Source organism: Anomalospiza imberbis, chromosome 9, assembly GCF_031753505.1.
Source record: "Anomalospiza imberbis isolate Cuckoo-Finch-1a 21T00152 chromosome 9, ASM3175350v1, whole genome shotgun sequence".
NCBI classification, from domain to species: Eukaryota; Metazoa; Chordata; class Aves; order Passeriformes; family Viduidae; genus Anomalospiza; species Anomalospiza imberbis.
Window position 1 is genome coordinate 20439057 of NC_089689.1, and position 25285 is coordinate 20464341.

General features: G+C 46.4%; 2 protein-coding genes and 1 long non-coding RNA gene across 9 annotated transcripts in view; 1 reads left to right on the forward strand and 2 right to left on the reverse strand.

Annotated features, from left to right (window-relative positions):
* Window positions 1-321: 321 nt before the first annotated feature.
* Window positions 322-8896, reverse strand: LOC137478921 (uncharacterized). The gene is made up of 2 exons (XR_011001875.1): window positions 4052-8896; window positions 322-3343 (listed from the first exon to the last, which is right to left on the reverse strand). It is a non-coding gene; the product is annotated as an uncharacterized lncRNA (long non-coding RNA).
* A 2671-nt stretch (window positions 8897-11567) lies between these two features.
* On the reverse strand, window positions 11568-20032 carry MED8 (mediator complex subunit 8). 2 transcript variants are annotated; one of them, XM_068200050.1, is made up of 7 exons: window positions 20002-20032; window positions 17477-17595; window positions 16329-16473; window positions 15813-15953; window positions 15323-15404; window positions 14393-14641; window positions 11568-12028 (listed from the first exon to the last, which is right to left on the reverse strand). In XM_068200050.1, the coding sequence occupies exons 3-7, from the start codon at window positions 16329-16331 to the stop codon at window positions 11964-11966; spliced, it is 540 nt and encodes a 179-aa protein (XP_068056151.1). In that variant the 5' UTR covers window positions 16332-16473; window positions 17477-17595; window positions 20002-20032; the 3' UTR covers window positions 11568-11963. The 2 variants fall into 2 exon arrangements, with proteins under 2 accessions (XP_068056151.1, XP_068056152.1); XM_068200051.1 differs by lacking the exon at window positions 20002-20032 and adding an exon at window positions 17745-17891.
* Window positions 20033-20153: 121 nt separating this feature from the next.
* The window catches only part of SZT2 (SZT2 subunit of KICSTOR complex), a 54857-nt gene continuing 49725 nt past the window's right edge, over window positions 20154-25285 (forward strand). For 5 of the 6 annotated variants that reach the window (XM_068200042.1, XM_068200044.1, XM_068200046.1 and 2 more), the window contains exons 1-5: window positions 20160-20265; window positions 20432-20557; window positions 20717-20890; window positions 21237-21407; window positions 23224-23355. In XM_068200042.1, coding sequence (XP_068056143.1) covers window positions 20170-20265; window positions 20432-20557; window positions 20717-20890; window positions 21237-21407; window positions 23224-23355 — 699 coding nt within the window. In that variant the 5' untranslated portion in view covers window positions 20160-20169. Of the gene's footprint in view, window positions 20266-20431; window positions 20562-20716; window positions 20891-21236; window positions 21408-23223; window positions 23356-25285 lie in introns of all 6 variants that reach the window. The other variant, XM_068200047.1, reaches the window with a different exon arrangement.

Genomic DNA, 25285 nt, shown 5'->3' on the forward strand with positions numbered 1-25285 from the left:
TCGAGGGTGGTGCTGACGGCATGAGGGAGACCCGTTCAGGCCCATAAACCTGCAGCTCGTCGGCTTTTTTCCCCCTCGTGACACCGCAACAGGCGCCGCGAGCTTTCGGAGGCACCGGACGGAGCCCAGAGACGCCGGCTCTGACCGCGTGCAGTTTCCAGAGCGTTTCCATCCTGTGGCGCCTCCACAGCCGTGCCAATCTGCATCCTAAAAAGTGCCCGGGACTTGAGTCGCGCTCGTCTGGTCTGAAGGCGTTTTCTGAACTCACTATTCTAATTGTTAGGAATCATCTTCTCATTTCCAGCTTAATTTGATGCACGGCTGGTTAATAAACATTTGTTCCTGTGCCAGCGTTGTAATTTATCTCACCAGGGTCCTGCCTCGGTGTTCATGCTACAGTGTGTTTGTAGACTGCGATCATCTCCCTCTCAGCCATTACAGGGAAGACTAAATAAGTTTTTCCAGCATTTTCTTACTAGTCTGCCTGTTCCTGCACCTAATGCCATGGTAGCTCTTTTTGCTGTACTGCTGTCACATTTCCTGTCCTGAAGATGGGTGCCCACGAGCAGTTACAGACTTGCGTTCACCTAGTGAGAATTTCCCACCTGGATACAGGCAGGACTGCATTTGCAGAGGCAGGTCAATGTCTCTTCTGGTGACTTTCTTGCCCTTTTTTGGTGGTACAGCATTCCTTTACTTTCCCCTACATTGTTAATGCACGACAACATTCTGATTTCATCAGATTACACCTAATATTCGTGCCAATCCTTAAGGAAATTAATTTATAAAATTATCCACAAAGTACCTCAGTAGTAACCTGTGTGTCCTGATATGCTCCCTTTCCTCAATCTTTGCTTTTGTCTTGACCTGAACCACTGCCTCCCATGTGAAATTCCTGTGCTTGTTTCTGCCCCAACATCTACCATGGTTCCTAATTGGTCCCAAGGTTCAGAGTTGCTTCCCTGGAGTCCACACAGGGCCTATAGCTTATAGAAAGGGTTTTTTTTTTAACTATCAAGTTAGTCGACATAATAAAATTTATTTTATCCTTCATTTCATGCCTGTGTGCTGTGTTACTCTTTAACTGGATACTGTTAACACCAGACTGGCAGAGCAGAAGCAGTCTGGATCACTTTTCCTCCCTTGTTAAGTATGTGCATCAGCCTTGTTTGTTACTCTTCATTGTTTTTGGTTTTTGTTCTCCTTTTATTTTGCAACATTATTTTTATTTGATTTGTGTTCCAATTCAATGGAAACCTTGCTATGTAGTTTGTCATGAAATCAGAAATAGTGGATTCCTTCACACTCCCTCGTACTGGATTGTTTTCCACCTTGTATCCTGCATCTCACAGCTTTCTCCAAGCATTCCTTCTCTCCTCTGCATCCACCCTTGCTAGCAGGCTTGTCAGGCTCTAACAACGAGCCCCAAATTGCACAGCCCAGCCTCTTCCTGCTATTGGAATTAATTTCCAGGTCACTCTCTTTTCTTCTGCTCTGAATGCAATTTATTTCTCCTCTCTTGGTCCTGGACTCTATTGCCCTGTTGTGTCTGCCACCTCCACCATTATTTCTGTGTGATATTTGCTCATTAGGTTTTTTTTTTTTTTTCGTTTTGACTGCATCTTCTGCTTCACTCCTTAATTGTCCAGCACATCTAATAGATTTCACCATTTTACTTCTCCTCCATCAGTTTGTTCTTCTTTTCACACTCACTAGCTTTGATGGGTTCTCTTTGTCTGCATATTGGCCTTTGTTTACTTCTCATGCTCAGCAGGTGTCTGGGTTCCTTGGTGTTCACCGCTCCCACACCATTTGCAGTGCTGCAGCAGCCTGGGCAGGAGCTCCAGCTGGAGCAAGGACCCTGGTCTGCAGGAGCACCCTGGCTGCAGGGACATGGATTTGGTGCTGTGCTGTCCAAGGGGGTGATGAAGGGTCCCCTCCTAACCCCTGGGGACACGCCTCCAGCAAGGACTTGACTAATCTGGTATGTGTTGTACATCTGGGTTTCTGCCTTCCAGTCTCATTGGAAGCAGGGTAGCACAAGAACACATAGCAAAGAAAATTCCTCAAAAATAAGGGAGGTGGGGGAGACAAGTGGTGTGACCTGTTGTGTACAGCCTGATCTTCCCAAAGTGTCTTGGGACAGAATCTTTTCTAGATGAGTAATCTACTTCCATCTTGAATCCTGCCCATCTGACCTGAAATCTGGGAGAGAAGCTGTTTGCAGCCAGCCAAGTGTGTCCCCCTGACTACAGTCTGGACCACCAGACCAGAGATGATCCTGTCACATGCCTCCACAAGGGAGTCCTGCCTGCTCTAGCCCCTCCTGCAGCTGGCACAGCCCTACAAGTCATTAACTCTTCACCCGTAATTCAGGAAACAACCTGTGCTTGCTCCCAGCAGCCTGACTCCAGTCTGGAAAAGCTTAAGCTCCTTCCTCCATCTCTTATCCTGGAGAACAACATACCATTTTCACTTTAGCTTCAGTGAGGGTCTTGCTGGTCCTTCTTACCATGGGGATCCAGTCAGATGGAGGTGGGTGGGAGCCTCTGCATTCCTCCTTTGCACTGTTCCCTCCACTGCTTCTTGTCTTCTGCTTTCTCCTTGCTCCTTGCAGAGCCAAGTGCCCCTCTCTTTCCCCTCCTGGCTCTGCCCTGGTGCAAAAAGCAGGCGTGGGCTAATGTAACTTGCTGAAGGCACAAATACTGAAGCCATCCTCAGTGCACACAATTACCAGACTATCAGATGGGAAGGTCTGTAAGAACTAAGCAATGGAAAAGGAATGAAGTTCATTGCGGGGTTATGACCTCAGGGATTAGTAATGATATTTTTTTCTGCGTGTAATGAGAGATGCTGGTGCAGTGTTGCACCTTTTCCGGTGCCAGTCTTGAAGACTGGCTCAGGCTCACCATGCAGCTGGGTGGGAAAAGGGAGGTTTTAGTCTCTTCAGGTGTCAACTATCTCAATTTTCTGACAATTCAGAAATTCTAAGAATCTTGGTTTTCTGAGGAACTAAACTATATTTTTGATCATGCCTGGTTTATATAGTAAATTTATATTCTCTTATTCAATGAAATTATAACTATGAATTTATGTTTTAAATACTGATCAGTTGAATGGTGAGAGTTTTATTTAGCAAAAACAATAACATTATTCATCTTGAGAAAATCTAAAAGAAAATAAAAACTTCAAATGAAATCAGTGAAATTAAATACATGAACAATTGGCCCCGTATTTTTTCAGTAATGTATTTGACACACATAGTTAGTAAATTTACACACCTTAATATACTTGAGGAGTGAGGAGATGATTTACAGATCCGCCCATCCTTTTCTATTTAATCCTGAAAAACCAAAAATTTTGCATGTGACCAGATAAAAACACTGAATGTAAATTGGCTCTCTAATGTTGTTTTACCCTTCTCCCTTTCCCTGAGGTTGTTTTACCCTTCTCCCTTTCCCTGAGGTTGGACTCTAAAGCACTATCAACCACAAATTATTGCTGCACACTTTCTGTGTGGCTCCATGGAAAAAAATGGTAAGTTGATTATGCTCACAATCACAACACATCCAAGAAATGCTCCTACAACACCTCTGTCTATACTGAGAGACTCAAAAAAGGCTTTCATGGCCACTAAAAGTGGTGAGAGATGACACTACTCAGCACCTGAAGGCCCATTAAATGCCATCATGTCACTCTGCAATTTCAATAAATGGAGGTGGGCAGGTAGCCCATGCCTGGGCATGTGTTCAGGCTGATGTGTTGCCTCCTTCCATGGCTGATATCAAGATTAAGTGACTCACCTTGTGAAAAATTTTGTGTTATTTGTGCTGATTACATTGTAGTGGCAGTAAAGGCCAAATACCCCATCACTGCTGACCTCTTCCCTTAAGCCAAAAGAAATGCTTTCATTCCTGGAATCTGAGGTCCCTATAAGCCCCTCAAGCGACCAGCAAACAACCCACAACATTTCTGTATCCCACAGGCATGAAGTGACCCCGCTGAAACCCCTGTTGGTACATGACACTGTAGATTTACATTTAAATGTCACCTGCAAAAAGGCATTCCCTGAGACAGAAGGGGCAGTGCAAGCATCACCTGGAAGCTTGCTGGCACTGTGGTGGTGCACTGGAGCTTTGACAGCAGACTTTCACCCCGGTGTGTTTAATTGCTGGACTTTGCCTGCCAGCTGGGGTGGGCAGCACACATGACTGTTGTTTGCTACTGGGACAAGAATTCTTTGTCAGCTGCATAGCAGCCTCTCCAGCGTGAGCCCTGACACCCACCTCCATGGGCTGCCAACATCACCCCAGCAATACAGGACACCCTGGGGTCCTCCACAGATGTGCCAGAAGTCTCAGCCCACTCTGGACCTGTTAAAGCATCCTTATTTGTTCCTGTGGCCTAGAGAATAATCTTATGGAACAATGGTGCTTGTTTCAGATCATGGTGCGTGGGGAGGGAAAGAAGCCAAGCCATAGCCACAGCAAGGTGTCTGAGGATGCTAAAAGCCTGGAGAAGCCCATTCTTCAGTATCTCTGCATGGCAGCAGGCATGGCAGGACCACCTCAAGGCCCAGAGTGGACTGGCAGGAGGCTGGAATGAGTCAGGAGGTCAGAAGGTTTCAGGACATGCAGCTCAACAGGAGTCCTTGGTTACTGTACAAGTATTGGTGACTGGCCACAGGTCACACCTTGGCAGAAGACCACGGGAGCTCTGGGAGCTCCATCTTCTCTTGTAAGGACGTGAAAACTGCCCCTTCTCAGGGACCTTTCAAGGCTGGGCACATGGGCATGACCTTTCATGGGCATATGCTCCTGAAGAGAGGAAAAGCAGGTGATGAGAAAGCCACAGTCCTGCTCATCCCCAGATGATTTGTATTACTTTCCATACAAAGTAATTTCATTTTATCTCTGTGATTTAAAGCCCACAGGAGCTGATCATCTCTAGCAACCTGTCCCAGACTGCCTGGAGTCTGAGGGAGCAGCTTGGCAAAGCTGGGTGACTTCTTCACTCAGGCAGTTGGGTTTACAGTCAGATTTGGTGACTCGATACCCATATGTCACACTCCACAACTGTGTCCCAGGGCTGTCCTCCTAACTTGTGGAACAGCGGTGCCATGCAGCTCCGTGGAGTAAGCAAAGGTAGAAGAAAAAACCCTCCCAAGTGCTTCAGGCTGTGCTGGGGACTTTCCTGAGAAGACTTTGCCTTGATCTGAAGTGGCCACAGAGTCCTCAGCAGAGGCTGCCAAGGGCAGGGGTCGCAGGTGCTGCACCTCGGCCATGGGGCAGCAGGGTGTGAGCTGCCAGGCATCAGGCTGAGCACGCTGCTGGTCACTCCACAGGGACTAAGCCATAGAAAGAATATTGTCAGAGCAGAGGATTGTTCTGGGAGAACAGGCTGCACAAAGAGGAATTGTTTTGCCATGAAACGAGGCCATGTTTAGCTCCAGCCAGGGCTGGGCTTTGCCTGCCTGTCTGGGCTGCAGGCTAGCAGGGGATCCTCTCCTCTCTAGCCTGCCTGGCATCTTCTCTGCTTCTGAGGTTGTCCACTGGCACAGTCAGCAGCACAAGTACATGCCCTGAGACCCATAGAGGGTAGGAAGAAAAAGGAAAATGAGTGATATGAAAACTTTTGGCAGGTCTGCCATGGCCTACTGCACCTGCCTGGCAGGTCCAAGGGGCTCAGGGAAAGGAGAGAGTAGCAGCTGGGCAGCTCCCATGGTGAGAAGCTGCACTGTTTCTCCCAGTAACAGGTATATACTCACCTCTCCAAAAAGTGTTGTTGAAGACCTCCCTGACTGTGTGTGAGGGGACAAGCATCTTGCACCTGAGCTCCAGCAAGACACACCAGTGAGCACAGGACACAGAAGCAAAGGGAGAGGGAGCTGCGTGTTCAAAACATGGGTTGGAACACTCCTGTAATTTCCTATTGGTTTTACTCCCCGTGTGAGTGAATACCAACATTTAAGAGGAATGGTGGATGCACCCACAGAAGCATTGTGTGAGTCATTACTTCCCCAGCAGCTGCAGGGGGCTTCCGCAGCCCAGGGCTGCCTGGCTCCTGCCCAGCTCCCTGCCCAGCTGCGGGGGGGCTGCATACGTGGGAGCTCCCGCACAGCCCCGTGTGCAATCAAGTCACGACCTGATGCATTGTTCTGCTGATGGAGCAAAACAGGCTGTGCCATGATGATGATGATGACTGACACTGTTTCTACTGCTGTGATGCCCACGAGAGCCTAAATACAGAAAAACAAGACAGCCAAAATTGGTTCCACAGCCTCACTTATGCAGAACATGTTTCTCAGGGGGATGCAAACCGTTCCTGTGTTAGCTACTGCCACAGGCTCTTGGGGCAGTGCTTTGAAGTCCCGCCACGCTGCTGCAGCAGAGCAGGAGACAAGAGCTGCCTCTCTCACATCACACAGCAGGACCTCAACTTCAGTACCAAAAATAAACTCCATATAAACATCCGCTGCACATTTCAAAGCCAAATTCCCGTGGGAGCAGCACACCTCTGTGCTGCACGCCAAGGTGGGCAGAGGCCAAGACTGGCACATGGCAGTGGGAGACAGACACGTCCCACCAAAGCCACCTGGCAACAAGCATAGATGGGGGAGGTCTGTGTTCAAAAGAGGAACATCCTGGGAAATGCTGCAGCTTTGAAATAACACCCATAGACAGCAATGCCCCAAAGCATGGTCTTTACCCCAAAGCATGGCCAGCAAATAAAAACTTAATGCAAAAGTACCCTGGGGCACAGTCTTTACTCAGAGGAAAGGAGCTGACATACCAGGCTGGACTTAGTACCCACTGCTATTTCAGTGCAGAAACTGCTTGGGCATGATGGTAGCAAAGGGAGAAGCCTTAAAACAAGCAGGTAAATCAATGACAGAATCTGAGCAGTAGTGATAAGATAGCTGCTGCAGAAACTACAGCTCTTGAACCCCTGACTTTAGAAAATATGCATCTCAGTCAGAAATATACATGCAGTAATTTCCTTTCTTTAAAACACACACACAAAAAAAAAAAAAAAAGGACAAAGGCTTCTCCTTCAGAGGAGCCAGACAGCATAGCATGCTTTGCATTACACTCATGTACAGGGTTACCCCTAGGGAAATTGCAGAAGTTTTTCATTAATTTCTAAGTGCAGGTTTCCACCAAGGTAGTGTTCCTGGATCCAGCCAGAGAGCTGCAGTGTCATAGGGACAATAAATAAACTGTGGAATCACATCAGCTTGAACTATTTTTATGGCATGTATTACAAATACATCCAAACATCCCATTTCTTGCACTTGAGCTTGTACCAACACAGCATCTCTGTGAGGTACAAAGTGGCAACATTTTATGTCTAAGACAATTGAAGGTTTATTGCACTTTGGTGGAAGGAGGAGATAAATGAGATTTTTTTGAAAACACCTGTGTATTCATTTGTAGGCACCAGCTGTCACATAGACAGGCTCTGCCTCTCCTGGGGTCACCAAGCTCATGCAGGGAGCCTGGGGAAAAGCAAAGACCCAGACTGGGGAGCTGTTTCCTACACTTGACCACTTACCGTTTGTGCCTTTGACTTCCAAGCAGTCTCTGAGCTTTTCAGAAGTCAGTTAAGATGCATCTTCTGCTGCTGTTTCCATGTGTTTGTCTCTCCTCTGTGAGCTGCAGGTGAAGCTGCTTTGGAAAAAATGCAAATGAAAAACTTGCCTGAAGACCCTTTGGCAGCACTCACCTCATTATCTTGCTTCTTAGCATAAAAAAGTGCTCTGGCTTTCTCAACCCAACCACCACAAGACTTCTTTGGTCCCAGATGTTTCTGGCAGAAAGATCCTATCCTAGCAGAAGGATGGAAACCAACCCTGCAGCCCACACCGAAACCCTGCCTTACCTGTGGTATGGAGTGTGGAGAACTGAAGAGGTTCCCCTCACTCCTCTGTCCCCCTATCTTTTCAGCTGCTTCTTCCCTCACACCACACATACTTCACTTCCACTATAAAGGCTTAATGACATCCACTTAAAAGATCTGTAGGTTAAAGAAACAAACAAAATGTTATGTTTTTCTTGTTTAAACAGAAGACATCTGTGGGCAGATTGCTGCTTGGGGACGGCACAAGAGAACAAACAAGCAGCAGGTGTTTGTCATGCTGATCACTGGATGCAGAGAGATGCGGGGAAGTGGTGGCACCACTCTGAGCTTCATGGCTCCCAGAGATGATGCAGCTCAGGGCAGCAGCAGGACAGGCTGTGGGCATGACCCAGCATGGCTGCATGTGTGATACAGACCGGGAACAGTGGGCCTGTGGGTAGCTGGGCAGGAAGGAAAGGCAATAAATATCTCTCTCCTGCATTTGTGAGGAAGCCAGATGAAGCATTCCTGTCATGAGGGTGAAACACTTTCCACTCTAACAGTAACTCAGGAGGATGTTAAACAACAGTTATATAAGGGAAATGTTGAAAACTCTTCAGTCTGGGTATCCTGCATCTAAAAAAATAACATCAATTTTTAAACATCCAAGCTATTAATGCTGAGATCCAGTAACACAAAGAAACCTGGAGAAGCTCCAGAGAACAAGCAAGTAGATGTTATGCCAGCATATTAAAAAAGTAAACAGGATGGCCTAGTAAACAGGTGTGTCTATTTGCCAGACATCGTATGCTAAATAATGACCAAAAAATATGTGATCATATTGATAAAGACTTAAAGCAGAGAAATATAAATACCAATCAACAAGGATTACAGACATTAAGCCTGTCAGACCAACATGATACATTTTTTGGCACTGTACATTCTTCAGTATCAGAGAGCTGGTACAGCAGTGTGTGCAATCAAGGAATAAGCTCATGGGCGTCCTGGCCAAATGTGAGGCAGGAGAGGAGCTGCTCCCTGGGGAGCTGGTACTGAGCATGTGTTTGCAGCAGGGAGTGCTAGTGTAAAGCTGGTTACCTGGAAAAAAACAAAGTCATGATGTGTATAGCCTTCTGTCCTGGGAGCCCTTGGCATCCCTGCGGGAGTGGGGCTATGCAGCGAATCCCACTGTCTGCACCAGAGCCTGGCAGGTACTGAGGGGAGGTTTGGGGAACCAGAACAAACCTGTGCCCTTCTCCATCTCTCTCCTGCACCTGAACTGGAGCCCAGAGAGCCCAGCAGCAGCTGCCATGCCATGGCTGAGCCTCCTCCCTGCCAAAATTATCCTGCTTGGGAGAAATGAGTTCAAAAGGGATTGGATAAGGCGGGGGGAAAAACCACAAGAGTTCAGAATGGCAGTACATCCCATGCTCACAGAAAGTGTGCTTCCCAATCAGCCACTTGGCTGCTGCCACAGCAGGACACAGCCTGAGCCTTTGCCCCATCCCAGCAGGGTCACACTTTTATTCTGACACAGTGCACCAGGAACAGTGAATCCCTGTTGGACATGCAGACCACAGTGACAAGCAGTGGACCATGAATTCCACAGTGACTTTATGGGTAAAAGGCTTGTTCCTATTCCCTGCTTTAACATTCAAGCACTGGCAGCAATTGGATAAGAGGTTAAAGTCGCTCTACATCTGAAATTCCCATTGCCACAATTAGAATAGTGTGTCCTGGTCCAGTGTCCCAAGAGACACAGATGCATAGGGAGATTTGGATGTGAGTCAAGAAATGGAAAATATGCCTTAAAGCAAAAGGGACTTTCATCAGTTGAGTCTGTCTTAAAAAAGGAGCAGGAAAGCTTGATCATAATATCTGACTCCTCTGGTACTAACAACTCAGAAGCTCAGTTCCTTCCTGAGAAGATCCACTGATCTGAAGGGAATTAAAGAAATGCAGCTTCAATCTATGGTGCAACAAGGAAAATAGTTTCTAGAACAATCTACCAGTGACTGTAGCAGGGACACATCAGTTTAAAATCAACTGTTTTCCTAACAACAGTGCTCTAATTTACACAAGAACTAATTCGCAGCAGCTTGTGTCATGCAGGAAGTTACACTGGCGAGCCTGGGAGCCTGGCCAGCCTCCCTGCTTTATAATCTATGGAAAAAAACCTGCCTGTGTTTCCCTTCCTCCAGTCCAATTGTGTGAAAGGTCTGGCCTGCCCCGCTGGAGGCGTTTTTGGGAGTTGTTTTACTCAGGTTAGCGTGGGTAGCAGGCAGCCATGCCCTGCCCCTGTCCCGGGCTGCCCGAATCACTCCAGGCAGCTGCTGGTCCTGAGCTCTGGCACTGAGGCATTTTAGCTTTATAAGGAAGCCAGTCTGAGGGGATGAAGCGAAGCAGAATCCTAGAGCTGAGGCTCCATGAATGACGAGTGCCAAGGATATGACACATACAGTATTCTGCCTTCCTTTCCAAGCAAAGCAAGGACATGAGACAGAGCAGGGAACAGCCCTCCCCATGGTTCTCAGCACATCACAGGAATAGCCCTGCAGGCTCCGACTCTCTGGCTGTCAGGCTTGCTTTTGCACAAAACACTCACACTGGAACCAGTAACATGCCTCCACTGCCTTCACACCAGTTCCCTGCTGCAGTCAATGGCATCCCAGAGAGCCAGGACCTGCACATTCATTAGGAGCAAAAAGCAATTCCACCAGTCTGGCTGGGATGCTGTCACTGCAGACGGACTCATTTGTAGTGGAGCAGCTTTGCTATTGTATAAGCTGTTTGTGCTTCCAGCTCAACTTTCTACTTCCCAGTGTTTTTCAAGGGCCAGCATGTCAAAATGGGTCAATAACTGCCCTAGTCACAGCTTTGTGGATGGTTTTGTTTTGGGAGAACAGCTCACAGCCTCCACAAATAAGCTGGATCTGATTAGTTCAGAGGCAAGCAGTGCAGGAGCAGCTGCAGGCTGTATCTGCTGAGTGGAGATTTCCTCACCCGAAGATTGCTGACAGATGCTATTGAGTAAAACACACTGCTGGCTTTCAACACAAGTCAGAAGGAAGTCCATGCAAGAGCAACCATGGGCAAGACATTTGTCCTTTAGGATAGTGCTGTATGTACTGACAGGCTCCATGGGCATGTGCCCCCACCCTTTTGTCTCACAGGAATCTCTCATTAGGCAGATTATATGTTACAGCTCAAGGGCAGAAAGTAGAACAGAGATGGCTTCACAGTGCCCAGTTCCTAAAAGAAATGAAACAGACTTTGCAACCTGGCCCATCCAGAAGTGTCACAGTCCTGCTCACATTGAAACACCTTTCTGAAGTGATAAATTAATCCTGAAGCAGCTAATAAACTTTATAGAAAACAGAAGCAGAGAAGCAAGGAAATGAAATCAGATCCAGCTGGGATTTGCTGCAGCATCAGAATACAAAAGCTCTGTGCTTCTGTTCCTCAAGTGCTGTCTTCTTGCTGTGGGCCTTGAAATAGTCCTTCCCAGTATTTCCCTTTTTGGGGTATAGCCATAATTGGTTTTTAATGCACAAGATGTTTGCTGCTTATGTTTGTACCCTGCTGACTCACTCTGCTACACCCCTTTACACATAGACCTGCAGCTCCAGCACTTGGCCTTCAACATTTTCAGTGTGGTTTAGATTGGAGCTGCTCTTACCCAAAGGGAAGTAAGAGTCTTTATGACCCGAGAGATGGACACCAGTGTCTCACAGTGAACATAACAAGGTCTTTATTATACAAGATGGAGTGAAGAAAAGACATACCAAGTGAACAAGCAGAAACAAGGAGCTCTGTGCAGCTCTTCAGGTTCTCTATCAGGAAAGGGTAGTTATCCTCCAGGCCAGACCTGGAAAAGATGGCATCAATACCAGAAACAAAGTCCTCTGCTTTGGCTGAACAGAGAAGTACTTGTGTCCAGGAGACATGGCCAGTAGCAGCTCCACACAAGCCACCCAGCACTAAATAAAATCCAGGGAAGGGCCTTATAAACCCTGTCTTCCCAGATATGGTGTGAAGGGACTTGGAAGTCCGAGAAGGAATCCAGGTGGGGTGCCTGCAGCAGTAACAAATGTTGCTGTTCCCCAGGTCTGGTTCATCTCAGCTCATCTCTGATACGGATGCATTGAGGCAGATTTTATATTTGTTTTTATGCCACTTGGCATTTTTCCTGGAGAGAGAAAAAAGAAAAAGCAGTGCAAAATCAGGAAATTTGCTCAGGAGCACACAAGACTCACAACAACCCTGTTTGGGCTTTTCCAGTTCCACTCCAGGCTCATTTGTTACTGAACCTTCCAGCTTCTGACCTACACAATCAATCTCTTCTACAAATTGGCATCTTTCTCTAATGACAAATCTCCTTGACAATTCCTGTGTCCCCCTGCTATCCCCTTCAATTCTATTCTTTTTTTCATCCACAGCAAGCCTTTCTCTTTGTCAGGAGGCTCCTACAGGAGTGTTTGACTTAGTCTCAGAGAGGTTGCTGGCAGCAGCACACACAGAAGAACCCAGACTGCGTCCATTTCCATTTCAGAGAGTCAGTATCCCCTTCCCAGTAGCATTACTTATAGTCAGGGTGTATATTTAAATTACTAAGCCTCTCTCAGATTTCTTAATTTCTTTTACCCACATCCACCTCTTGGGCATTATTACTCTCTGCTGATACCAATCTCACATGGGATTGTGCTCAAAGACATCCTACTAGCAGCTTACAGTAAGTGTAGAGTGCTAGACAAAACTGAGATGATCTGAAAAATAAACAGTGATTAAAGAGCAGCACAGAGGGATATTCAAAAAACACTCCTTCAGTGTCTTCAAATTGAACCAGAAAAAAAAAAAAAGAATAACTTCTGAAAGGTAAAATTATAGTGCAACGGGACAAGAAAAGATTTGATAAGCAAAAGCCTAAACCAATAAAGATTATTAAACTTTCTCAGACATATCCGTAGTGGGTCATTGCCAGCATTGAATGGACAGGTAACTGATAGATATCACTAACAATCAGGAGACAAGTACTGTTAGATAACACTCCAAGAGCAACAGTGAACCAAACTGTATGGTTCACCCACATCTGAGACACTGTGAGTGTCCCACCATGGATACAGTATCTCTGGGTATTCAGCCAGGAATCACAGGAGGTCTTCTTTGTTACCAAATTACAGTGGAAATTACTTTCTAACCCTTACATAAAAACATGTTTAACTTAGGATCAATACTGTTGCTCAAGTACACATCTGAACAACAGTCATTATATACAGGTAAGAAAACACCAATTAGAATATCGGATATCCTAAATCACAATTAACATAAACATTCTGACAGTACAGGGTTAGCCTGCAGGTCTCCCAGGCCAAACCCATTCCTGACAGCAGAGGATTTTTAAGTAGGAATACCAGAACAGGGCAAACCTGTAGTGATATCCCTGCAGAATACTTATTCTGCTTCTAACATGTTGTGGCTCAGGGTCAAGGAATCAGAGTTGGTATCCTCAGGACGAGATGTTGACTGATTTTTCATCCAGAAGTCTATGTACTTACTTATTTTTCCATCTCATAAAAACATTATCTGCCTATCACACACTAGGCAATGTGCTCTACAGTGTAATTATTTAGTATTCAGAAAAGTATCTCCCTTTTATTCTAAATCTACAAGCCCACATTTTGATTTGGTGCACTTTCACCAATCCTTCTGTCGTGGGAGACAATGAACAATCATTCCGCATTTGCCTGCTGTATATAATTTGGGATTTTATATGCTTCCATTTCTTCTTCCTAGCCCAAAGCTATGTCCACTAGCAGAGGAGATATCAGAACCGCCCATAATATTGCAGGTGTGGGTGCCCAATGGATTTACAGAATAGCCTAAAGATCTCCTATTTCTCTGTTCCTTTTCTAGAAATTCCTAGCATTTGATTTGCATTTCTGCCCCAATCGAATACCTAATTATTGTCTTTACAGAACTCTTCTATCATAGATGTATTTCACAAATACAAGTAACTAGGTTAGAGTCCAGTTGCTGGATGTGTAGTCAAATTTCTATGCCTATGTATTTCACTTTACATTCAATGCAAATGTCACCTACTGCTGTTAAGCAAAGTCACTTTGTATAGGAAATCCTTCTAACTTTTTACAGAAAACTTTTTTTCTTACCTTAAATAACTCATTATCATCAAACTTTTCTGCTTTATTACCCTCCCACAACTTAAATTTCACAGGAAAACCCCCAGTACAGATCCCTGAAAACCACACTGTGATCTCTCTCCATATTAATTCCTATGTTCACCAAGTCTATTATTAAAATAGTATTTCAGTGGGAGTTAAGAAGCTGAAGCTGGTTGGCTGGGATCCACCTCACCCTCTGAGCCAATTTTAAACAGGTATTACCCCTCTATTACAACCTGACTCATGTTATTAAGGCCTGAAAGGAACCTCATACTTAGTCACATCTAAAAGGTGACTAGAGAAGAATCTCTCTACATCTGCATTTGTTTTTCTTGGTCCCTGGATTTCAACTGATCTCAGATATGGAACTTTACCTGGCTGTCCTGCTGGTGCCATCTGCACTCCTGCCAGCATTGGCTGCTGCTGAGCTGGTGCACCTGTCATTGGGACCTGCTGCATGCCTGAAGCACCTGCAATGATGGCACCAGCTCCCGGCTGGCCCGACTGGACAGATGCCCCAGAGCCTGGGGGTCTCCGGTTTGACAGCCCTTTCCCAAAGGCCACAGCTGCCACCAGTGCATTGGTATCAGCAGGATTGAAGGTCTGCTTGTTCTGTCTTAAACCTGTAAAAAAAGAAGTTAGTTTGGCAGTTATTTTTAGACTTGGCAATCAGATCTAAAAAGTAGCATAGCTGGTCCTGAATTTACTTTTCAGCTACTTTAGTGCATATAATAGAGATGAGTTTCTTACAGGCTGTACAAGTTTCTTACAGGTCCCGTGTCAAAAAGGAGAGTAAAAACAATGCCACTGCCTTTATGAGTAGTGTGTGGCACTCCCAGGAATAGTGAACACCACAACCAGAAAAGGTTGACCATGAGCCTGAAGCACCCATTATCTAGACAGGATCACATAAGAGCCTGCCAACATGTGGACTCCTTCAGAACATAGCTAAAGGGTTTGTCATTCACTGCTGCTGCATTTTCACAGCTATTTTTATTAATTAAAGTTGACCGGGAAGTTTTCTTGGCAGATACTTATCACCTCCTGAAAGGCAGATATGTCAAAGGATTGGAGTGACCTTCCTGCCATGCATAGGTCACAAAAGGAAGACACATTGCACCACAGGCTCCCTTCTCAAATTAGGGGGCTTCAGGACAGCCAATCTTGCATCTTCCGGAATGTTTTCATTTGTGCTGCTCAGCTGTGTTTCCCATACTTCAGGCTCTCCAATATATTTATTTTGCTGCCACTCTCTCAAGTCTGCTGCTTAAACCCCATACCCCATTTCCACCTCAGTGACATACCTCCACTTTCAGATTCACGCTCCTCCTTACTGATTTTCTCCAGCAAATTTGAGCACATTTTGTTCAGACTTTGGATCTGTTTCTGCAAAATGAAAACTGTCAGAAAATGCCAGGATACCTCCAACTCAGTACAAATGGGCAAGATAAATGGACAAGCTTTCCCTTCCCCAGAGCCATGTAACGAAATGCAAGTGTTTTGGTAGCTGAGCTTAGAGTGCCCAGTGCTAATGCAGGAGGGCACTGTGGAAATGGGATAGCTTTCGCCTCTGACTGGCTGGAGGGCACCTCCTGTGAACAGCCAGAGAGTTGGATACCCTTGTGAAACTGCAGAGGATACCAAACCTCAGCTATGGTCAGCTGGAGAAATCTCAGACAGGAAAGGACACAGAAGAAAAAGAAAACTGTCAAATGGAAGGGTGGAGGAAGCAGTTAAAGGGCATCTTGTGCCCTAGGAATAAGAGGCAGAAGTATCAAACTCTTCTTTACCTACCTGTGCTGCATCAGGGCTTATTCGAGCTGCATCTGTGATCAGCTGCTTCTCCTGCTCCTCCACCTCAGGGTCGGGCTTAGTTCGAAGATGGTCAGGCACTACTTCATGGCTGAACACCGGCACACGCCCCTCTGTCTGCCGCTGCAATGGTGGGACAAGCCTCACTCAGAGCCTCTTCCTCCAGCCCAGCACCCGGCAGCTCCAGACCAGGCAACAGGCCATGGTGCTGAACAAGGCTACAGGGAAAACCTTGATCTGGGGAGCATTAGGAGGTTTCATCAACTTGTCTAGGAATTTGCACTGTGCCTGTTTAGTAACAGCAGCATATTTATTAACAGCAACACCTCCTGTAAAATGTATCCAGTGCAAGTGTTTGTAGGGGAAAACCCAACAGCAAAGCAGCTCTCAAACAGAAGTACTTGTTTCCCTTTCTTCCTTCACACCCAGAATTGAGGAACACTGAGCTGAACACTCAGACACTCAAGCACTTTCTGATACTCAAGGGACATGTCTTACCATGATCTCCTCATCGCGGTCTGGAGACAGCACTAGGGGGATGATCACCTGGTTTCGCAGTAGCGGGGTCTTCTCATGCTTTAGCACTTTATTCAAGGTGTTCAGCTGTCCTGAGAGCAATGCAAAGCTGTCCAGAACTGAAGGCCTGGAAAAGCAAATAAAGAAGACAGAACATGGAAAGGGGATGTCGCATAGGGCTTTTCTCTCTTCTGCACTCAGATGGCTCAGGAGTGAGGAAACAACACTATTAGTCCTCAAATCAGTCTACTCCAGACAGTAAGCTGTAAAACCTATGGCTGAATACACAGGTGTGGACAAACCCCAGTCCTAACTGGAAAAGGCTCAAATGCAGAAAATACCTCAGGGACATTACAAGCAGTACCACTGAAAGTGGCAGTTGTGTGGGATTTCAGTAACACACAGAGCACTTCTTTCTTTTCACTACCTCTCCCAGTGAAACTCTGGAGCAAGGTCAAAAAAATAATTTCATTCCAAAGCAGTACAGCCAGGAGATAAAATATTTATAGTGTGGCTATCCAGACTAAGAAACAATGAAGCTAAACAACTGATAATCTTTTCAAAGAGGTCCTTTTCAGCTTAAATGTTGCCTTCTGCAACATTAACTACAAATGTTAACTTGACTTGAAGTTACTAATGTGAATCTTTGCTGCAGTGGCAGACACTAAGATACCATACAGTTTATTAAGCTGTAGCTATAACAACTTTATGCTCCATATTCTCCAGGAAGAGAATGCCATCTTGCAAAGCTCTCAAACTGTGGTAAAGCAGAATCAGCAAAACACAAAAGCTCAGTTTATATCAGAGCCACAAAAAGCCAGAAAAGGTCAAGAAATACAGAAAGAACCATTCCTCATTTTACAGTGTATGTGCCTTTCATCTGAGAACTGCTACTCGCTGCAGATGCAAGTTTAGTTCCCATAAAATGTCTGGATTAAAAGGTGTTAGTGTGACTCTAATTACTCTACAGCATGAAGCCAATGGATTTCAACTGGTTTTCTTGTGGAAGATGTGTAATGGCTCCTCCAGCACAAATGTAAAAAGAAAATTTAAACCTATTGACAAGAAGATAATATCCTTTGAGCCAAGTCTGAAGAGCTCGGGCAGCGATCAACAGTGAGACACTTTACCATGTAAGTCGGTCATACTCATTCTCCAGCTTGTAGATAAAACTGACCAAGGAGTTCTTCAGGTCGGCCACCTGACTGATGAGTGTCTCCAGGGTCAGCTCCAGCTGCTTCTCCTCTCTCTGAAAAAAGTTAAGACAGACAAGGGAGGAGGACAAAAATGTTGTGAATCCACGCCCATGCATACATGATCCAATATGTCCTACAGACAGCCTCCTCTTCAAAGGAAGCAGGGGCATTGGAGATAAAAATCCTATTATATCACACTGACCCCTTTCCCTTGGGTCAGACTACTTAGGCAAGAGACTTGTGCCTGAGACAAATGCTTGGCCAGCTGTCCTGTTAGAGATCTAGATGAGTGTCTGAAGACACCATCACTTACACCAGCTTTTCACCACATCAGGCAAAGTCATCAAAACTAGCTTATGCCACCTTTGTAAGCCACTTAAGCTAACCCAGATCAAAGAGGAGTACCAGGGACCCTGGACTACTAAAGACTCCAGTTTGTGCCAATCTTTACTTTCCTTCTGCCCACGTGACACTTCCAGCTGCCAAGGAAACCCGCAGCTCCTCCTGGCCTTGTGCCCCACGGGCTGTGGGAGGCCCTGCCCTAACACAGACTGGCACTGTACCCACACACACACCTCACCTCCTGCCTTTCGCTGGGATTACATTGTTTAAGAAATCTTCCCCACTGACATCCCCTTCCGGGTGAGGGAGGATGGTGATAGACAAAGCGTCAAGACTGGGGATGTGTTGCCGAAGACATCAAGGCGTGCCCTTGATTCTTGCAAAATCCCTCTAAGCTCTTATCTACTCTTACTTACTCATACTACAGTATTGTGCAAAACATAATTAAAGTCCCAGCCCTAAGGAACTGCTCGTGTAAGTTGAGAACTGTACAATAATCCATGAGGAGGGTGGGACAAAGCAATCAAATAATAGAAAGGGAATACCGATTGGGAAAGCAGATAGAGCGAGTCACGCTGTTGGCATGCTTGCTATTGTGTTTGTTGTTGCTCCGTTCAAATACACTGGCCCAGTGTAAGCTTCATGGAGAGATTATCAGGCACCTTTCATGTTCATGAGAACACAACATTATTCTATCTTATTTGTACTCTGACAAGTTGGCAATCACTGATGGGACTCTCATTTCACTTTAACCACCTTAGAACAAACAGCTGAATCAACCTTACTAAAATTTGATCCCCAGTCCATGGAGTGGACTCATGGAACAGATTGCTGCTGGCTGTTCCACCCAGAGATAAAAGCACTCTCCTTCATGTTGTGACGGGACTAGTCAGTTCCCGTCCAATTCAGAAATGTGCCTGCAACAGTTTGTGTGCACTGTGTTTGTGCAAGGAGGTTAACTACTGCCTGCATTACAAGCCGGGCTGGCAGCCAGTGTTTTACTGCAGAGGTGCCAGGCATATGCACCCACGGCAATTCCCCTGGCCCCCTGCCTGTGCTTATCCAAGAAGCCCTTCAGGATGAATAAACCCCATTGCACAAGGAGCATTCTCACGGCAGCAGTGCACTCCAACCCTCCTTCCCTAGGCTCTTCCCAAAGCCATCAGGAGCTGGAAGCAGATGCAAGCAGTGCAAGATGCACACAGGAAGACTGACCAGCGATTCCCGGGAATGCTGTGCCTCTCCAAGAGGTCACTTCGAGGAGTTTGTTAGCAATGTAAAATTGGCCCGAGGTAGTAAAGATAGGGCTTATGGTAGGGTTTCTGTAGGACCTCCTGATACGGAGCAGCTGAGAAGTAAAGGTGAAATTCAGAGTAGGTAAAGGAAAAACAATGCAGGCGGCAAAACAAAGGAGAGAAAAAAAATCCTGACTGGCAAAACAAAGGGGGAGAAAACCCCATGACTTTCTGTACACAATGACATTATTTGAGCTGATAACGTTGAAACTCAACAAAATCTCAAGATTATCTAAGGGTAACCCATGAAAACATCTGCCCAATCCTGGAAAGGCAGTCAAGGAAGTAAAAGCGACCACAGGAGTTATTAGGAGTTATTAAGAGTTACAGCAACAGAAACTAAGCATCGTTATGTCACCACATAAATGCATGCCTCCTTTGCATCTCGAATATTACATGTCTCTCTTGTCCCTCCAGCTGAAAAGGAATAGAGTAGGAATATGTACTGATAAAGGCAACGAGGATGATGAATATTCATAGTTCTAAAAAAAAAAAAACCAAAAAACAAAACACCACAACCCCAAAAAAAAGCCCAGTGGAAAAGCAGTAAAAAGACTGGTATGACTAAGTGGCCGAAACAAGGAGAGACAATGTAACAAACCCTATAAACAAGGAATAGCGGGACTCTGGTTTCACTTCCTTTTCCTGAGGGACAACCAGGAGATCTGTATGAGGCCAGCCGCCTGCTCTTTCAAACAAACCTAAGGAGGTGGATCTTTTCAGCCCGTCAACCTGTCATTAATGCTCTTTTCTTTGGACAACACGGATGCTACAAATCCACAGCACCTAATAAAGAAATTAGGTTCTTCTCCCACTAGCGACATTTCATTCAAGCGGGACCGGGGCACTCAGCCGCGCACACTCTCACCCCACAGCCGTGCAGCAACGAGGGGCTGCTGCACGGCGGAGCGGAGCAGCGCACCGGCTGCTCTGGACCCGCCCGGCCCCGCTCCCCCGGCCCTCACCTGCATGGCGGCGATGGCGGCGGCGATGGCGGCGGCGGCCCCGCCCCGTTGTCCCGGGAGAGCCGCTCTTCCGGGGCGGGGCCGCGCGGACATGGCGGCGGCCGAGCGGCCCGACGGGGAGGTGGGTGCGGGCCGGGCGAGCGGGGCTGGGGGGGCCGCGCCGTGCGCGCAGGGGACACGGCCGCCATGGGGAGCAGTGGGGCCGGAGCAGGCCGGGGTGAGCGGCGGCGCGGGCGCTGTCCGGGGCTGCTCCGGGCGTGACCTGGGCCGCTGTGCTCCCGTCGCAGGTGGAGGAGGCAGGGCACGTGTTCCTCCTGATGAAGAAGGACTATCGAATCTCCCGCAACGTGCGGCTCGCCTGGGTCCTCAGCCGCCTGCACCAGGTCATCCGGGCCGTGCCCGAGCCCGAGCTGGTGAGTTGGTGCTCAGGGCTGGATGGTGTCACCGCCGCTGGTGCTGCACCGCTCAGCAGCGCCTGCACCCTGCAGAGCATTTGAGCTCCTTTCCTTTCCTTGGTTCTTCCTTTGGTGTGGCTTGATGTTCTCTCATGTACCGTTTGCTTGTTCTGGCAGGTGAAGTCAGAAAATGAGCTTGATGTTCTCAGCATCCTGCCTAATGGGTGGCAGCCAGACGAGCCGGTCCAGCCCAGGCCCTACCTCCTGGTCCCCTCTACGCGGGTCACCTTCCTGGCCCGTCAGTACCGATTTGTGATTGAGCTTGATCTGAGCCCTTCCACGGGGATTGTGGTAAGAGCAGAAACCGCCTCTCTCTGGGGTGTTCTGCATTAAAACAGAAACCCATTTCTATATGCCGGGGAAAGGTTTATTGCTCTTAGTGTCACTCTGAACTTTTGCAGAAGTCTTGTTTTTCCTGGGAGGGAGCCATGCTGTTCCCCTGGCTGGGAACTTAATGGCAAATCCTGTTTCTCCATTGGATGCTTAATGTGTGACTTCTGTTTACAGGAGTTGTCACTGTAATCCAGCTGCCATTGCAGAAGGATGTTTGCTGTTGGCTCTGCACAGTGGAACATCCAACAGTGAGATTGAAGGTCCTAGGAGATGAAAAAGCTGTTCCCTTTCTCTCTTTCTGTAGGATGACTCAACGGGGGAGATAATTTTTGATGAAGTGTTTCATGCCCTTTCCCGATGCTTGGTGGGATTGTTAAGACCCTTTCGTATCCCTGGTTCAGACATTATCTACCGGCCAGAAATCTTTGTCACCATCCAGGTGTATTCCTCCATCATTGGCCTGCAGTCCCACCAGGTAAAGCTCAGGCTGTCCCTTGGCGCGGCGTGAGCAGCTCGCTGTGCGGTGCGGGTGTCCTGTGAGCACCAGGAGAGCGGGGCAGGTGGCAGCTGCGCTCTGCTGTCTGTTATGTTGCAGGCTTGTCTCACTAAAACACGTGGCCTGACATGATGCAGAAGTGTGTGTGAGCAACTTCTCCTTCCTGGTCAGGAAGCAGAGGTTTCTCTGGAGAATGCTGCCCTCAGGCATGCTCTTAGAATTGGGCCACAGCGAATATTTGCCTCATGTCGAATGTGTCCTTATTGTTGTTTTTGTTTTGTTGTTTGGGAGTTGTTTTTGTTTTTAGTTTCTGTGGATTAATTCTTTTTGCCTGTTTTAATTAGCTTGAAGCATTCAAGAAGAGCTTGTATGATCAAAAGCTTGTCTCCCTGTCTCCAGCTCTGTAGCAGTGGTTAATTCAAAAATAATTTCCTCTTCCTACAAACCTTCTTCTTTTTGCACTGGTTTGAATATGCTTCTTCTTGCTGGAGGGAACAGGAAGCCCCAGTATTGAGATTTATCAGTGAGATTTTACTTGTGTCGTGGCAGGTCTGTTTAATAAATTCAAGTCTGGTTTATGGGGCCAGTGTTGTTTTTTAAGTTCACCCTTGATCTCTTCTACCTTACAGTATTTTCACATAACTTATGTGTTTATGGTGGTGTATTTCATCCCTTTGCTAATACTGGGGAAGTGCATGGTAACAGGAGGAGCCTTTAAGTCTATGCTTGTTCCCTCCCTGCCTAAGCCTTCTGCCAGGGTTTGTGTTGTACCTGAGGAGTGTGGCCATCACTTTGATCTGTTCTGAGGTGCTACTGGAGTAAGTGTAACAGGAATTTCTCCATTTGCCATTGATGTTTTATGTGTCATCTTGTCCAGCAGTCCTGCAGACCATCATGCTGTGCCTCAATATCTCCCCTATTTACACTATATTGAGCACTCTAAAGTTGCTACATTTTTCTTCTTTGGACCTCCCTAAATTCATACTTTGTATATGAGGCCATGAACTGTGATCTCTGGGAACAACTGGAGAATTACTCTTTTATGGAGGAAAAGGCGTATGTGTGTATCACTCATCCAGGAAAGACTCTCTGTGATAATCATTTATTTCTCCTGTGCCACTTGCCCATATGAGGCTGAGGAATGTGATAACGTGCAGCACCCCACCAATCTGCTGAGGTCTTTGTCTGCATGTTGTAGGTTCTTTGTGTCTGGTTGTGGACAGGAATTGCCTGTACCAGGGTAACATCTGTAAACACAGGTGTCATGCCTGTCACCCTGGGGAGTTGCTGTGGTGGCAGGCTTACTCTGTCACATCACTCAGCTTCTTTTGTAACGTCCACTCTAATTGTTTCTTTTCTTTATTTCAATTTACTGTTCCCCTTGGAAGATAATTTAATCAGTCTATAGGTAAGGTAGATTAGAACAAACAGGCCTTCCTTAGAAGCATCAGACTACAGTTAATGGTTTCTAACAATGATCCCACATCACTTTCTCCTAATAACTGTTTATCCTGGAGAAAGTCAAATGAAACATAAGTTTCTTGCCCAAGAGGGAGATTTCCTAAAGTGTCATGTAGGCATCTGCTGTGGGATGCACAGCAATTGCCATGAGGTACCACTGCTCACAGGCAGCTGCTTTTGGGCGGGAACAGAGAGAAGTGGCCTGTGCTGTACCTGTGCTTTGTCAGGGATGTGTTTGACCTTTACTGTGCAGAACTGTGTTCCTGTGTACCATCTTGGGGCCTGGTGCTATGAAATCTTAACTTGATGACTGACATGTGTGTCCTTGGGCCAGGTACTGTTCCAGGGCTGTCAGCTGGATGAGACAAAGCGTGAGGCCTTTCTGCACCAAGTTTACACACAGCTCTGTGCCTTTGAAAACAAAGTGGCAGAGATGCTTCAGCAACAGTATGAACCCAAACCACAGGTAAGGAGTGCAGAGATAGCTGGGCTCTCTTGGTTTCCTGGAGATGTGCACTCTGAGGCCCTTCTGAAGTAGGGTGTCAAGAGGAAAAGCAGCATACATCTGCAGAAGGAACAGCTAAGGAGTTGGTGAGATAATGTTGTGGGATCCACTAATGAGACTTGAACACTGAGGAAGCAGAACCATTAAGTGTTGAGAAGGACTGGTGAGGATGGTTATCTTCCCCAAAGTTAATGTGCAGTAAGATGGCCTGACTGTATATTATGGGAGAAATGGTAGGATGTGCTTTCTCTCTGAAGAAGGTGGTGGGAGAGGTGATTATGTCTATGTAATTAATCTATAAATAGCTGTGAATATGCCCTTGTTACATTTCTTGAATGAAAATACTTTTTTTACCATGAAAACTGGCCATGAAGCATAAACAGCCAGTTTTTTCAAGTACTCCTTGAAATCTATGACAGATGCTGCTTAGTAGCCCTGGATATATGTATCAGCAAATTAATGATAGAGTCCTAGTATGGTGTGGGTTGGAAGGGACTTTTAAAGATCACCTCCCTTGACCTGCTGGCCATGCTGCTTTTGATCTTGCAGTCAAAGTCATTGCTGGTCTGGCTGAGGTTATTTAGTCCTTAGTTAGCATTAGAGTTTGGGCAAAAAGGAAAGAAAAAAGTCCCAGAATCAGATGACCAAGAGGCTATTTGAGATATATTGCAGTTGCATATCTGAAGTGCTTGGAATCTCATATTCTAGCTGAAATTTGTATGTTTCAATGTGAAAACTGCCGGTCCTGAAACAGAAAGTAGATTGCCGGAAGTAAATAACTCAACTGGTGAGTCCAGATGGTGGTTTTGCAGAGCTTTGTATGCATTCCTGCTTGATGCAATATTTCTCTCATGGTAAACTACCCTGTAACTTCTTCCATGCAAATGGAGGAGAGAGACGCTCTTGCAGGCCAGAGGGACTGGTGAGTCCTGCCACAGGCTGTGGGGTGGAGGTGGGAGGCCCCAGGGGAAGGGCAGGGACTGAAACTTTTTTCACTTTTGAAGTTGCACTTGCTCTATCATTGTTAACAAGTATCTGAATTTAAGGCATCTGGCAAATTAAAGTGACGGCCAGTCAATATTTTTTGCTCACAGACACAGACTGCTCCCATTTGTGCTTAGCAAAAGTTTAGTTAGTTCTAGTTTTATTTTCCCAACTCCAATCACCTGTAGCTTGGGGAGGGGGGGGGTTGTCTCAGCTATTCTCAGCATTAGCAGTAGAAACAAAGCAATGTTTTATTACAGGGTTGCACTGCCAGAACCTTGTGGGGATTAAGGGACTAAGAATACAGTAGATTTCTCACTGGTGTAATTATACAAATTTCAGGCTTTGCCTCAGGGATATTTTTCATAGAAGGTGCAGAAGCTTACCTGCATTTGTTTATATCATTATTGCATAATGAGAGCCATTTGAGTTAAATGCATAGGCACTAGACTTTGTCTTTACGAGGCTCCTTGCCCCCTCTGCTGCAGAGCTTCTTTAGTGAAATGTAGCTGCCTCTGCCTCTCCTGTGTTTCTGGGCTGAATATAGTAGATTAAGTAGATGCTGAATAGCTGCAGCTTCTAAATGACAGGGGGAAAGGGATATTCGCATCTCTTTAACTGGGAGCTGCTTTGCTCCACAGAGGAGTTTTAGTGACCCCAAAGTGACCCCTATTTCCCCTTCTATTAGAAATCAGCTTAATGTAAAGCTCTGAGATGCTGTCCCACCACCTTCAAGCAGCCTTGCCCAGTTGTTCTAAGGGGCCCAAGTGACTGGGATTTTAAGAGCACCTGGAAGTTAAAGCTACAGATGGAGTCTGCTGCGGTGCTCCAGAGCACCATGGGACTTCCAGACTGAAGGTGTTTGGAAAAGCAAGAACTAGAGTTGAGCTGAAATCTGCCCCATGGG

Bases quoted from the DNA above. Each gene is read 5' to 3' on its own strand.
- MED8 (XM_068200050.1), bottom strand. The intron at 15,405-15,812 runs GTAGGTAAAGAA...TTCATTTTGCAG, and splicing joins TAAGCCCTGATGCAGCACAG to AAACAGATCCAAAGTCTGAA. The intron at 12,029-14,392 runs GTAAAGTTCCAT...TTCTCTCTCCAG, and splicing joins GGCACCAGCAGGACAGCCAG to GAAAAATGCCAAGTGGCATA.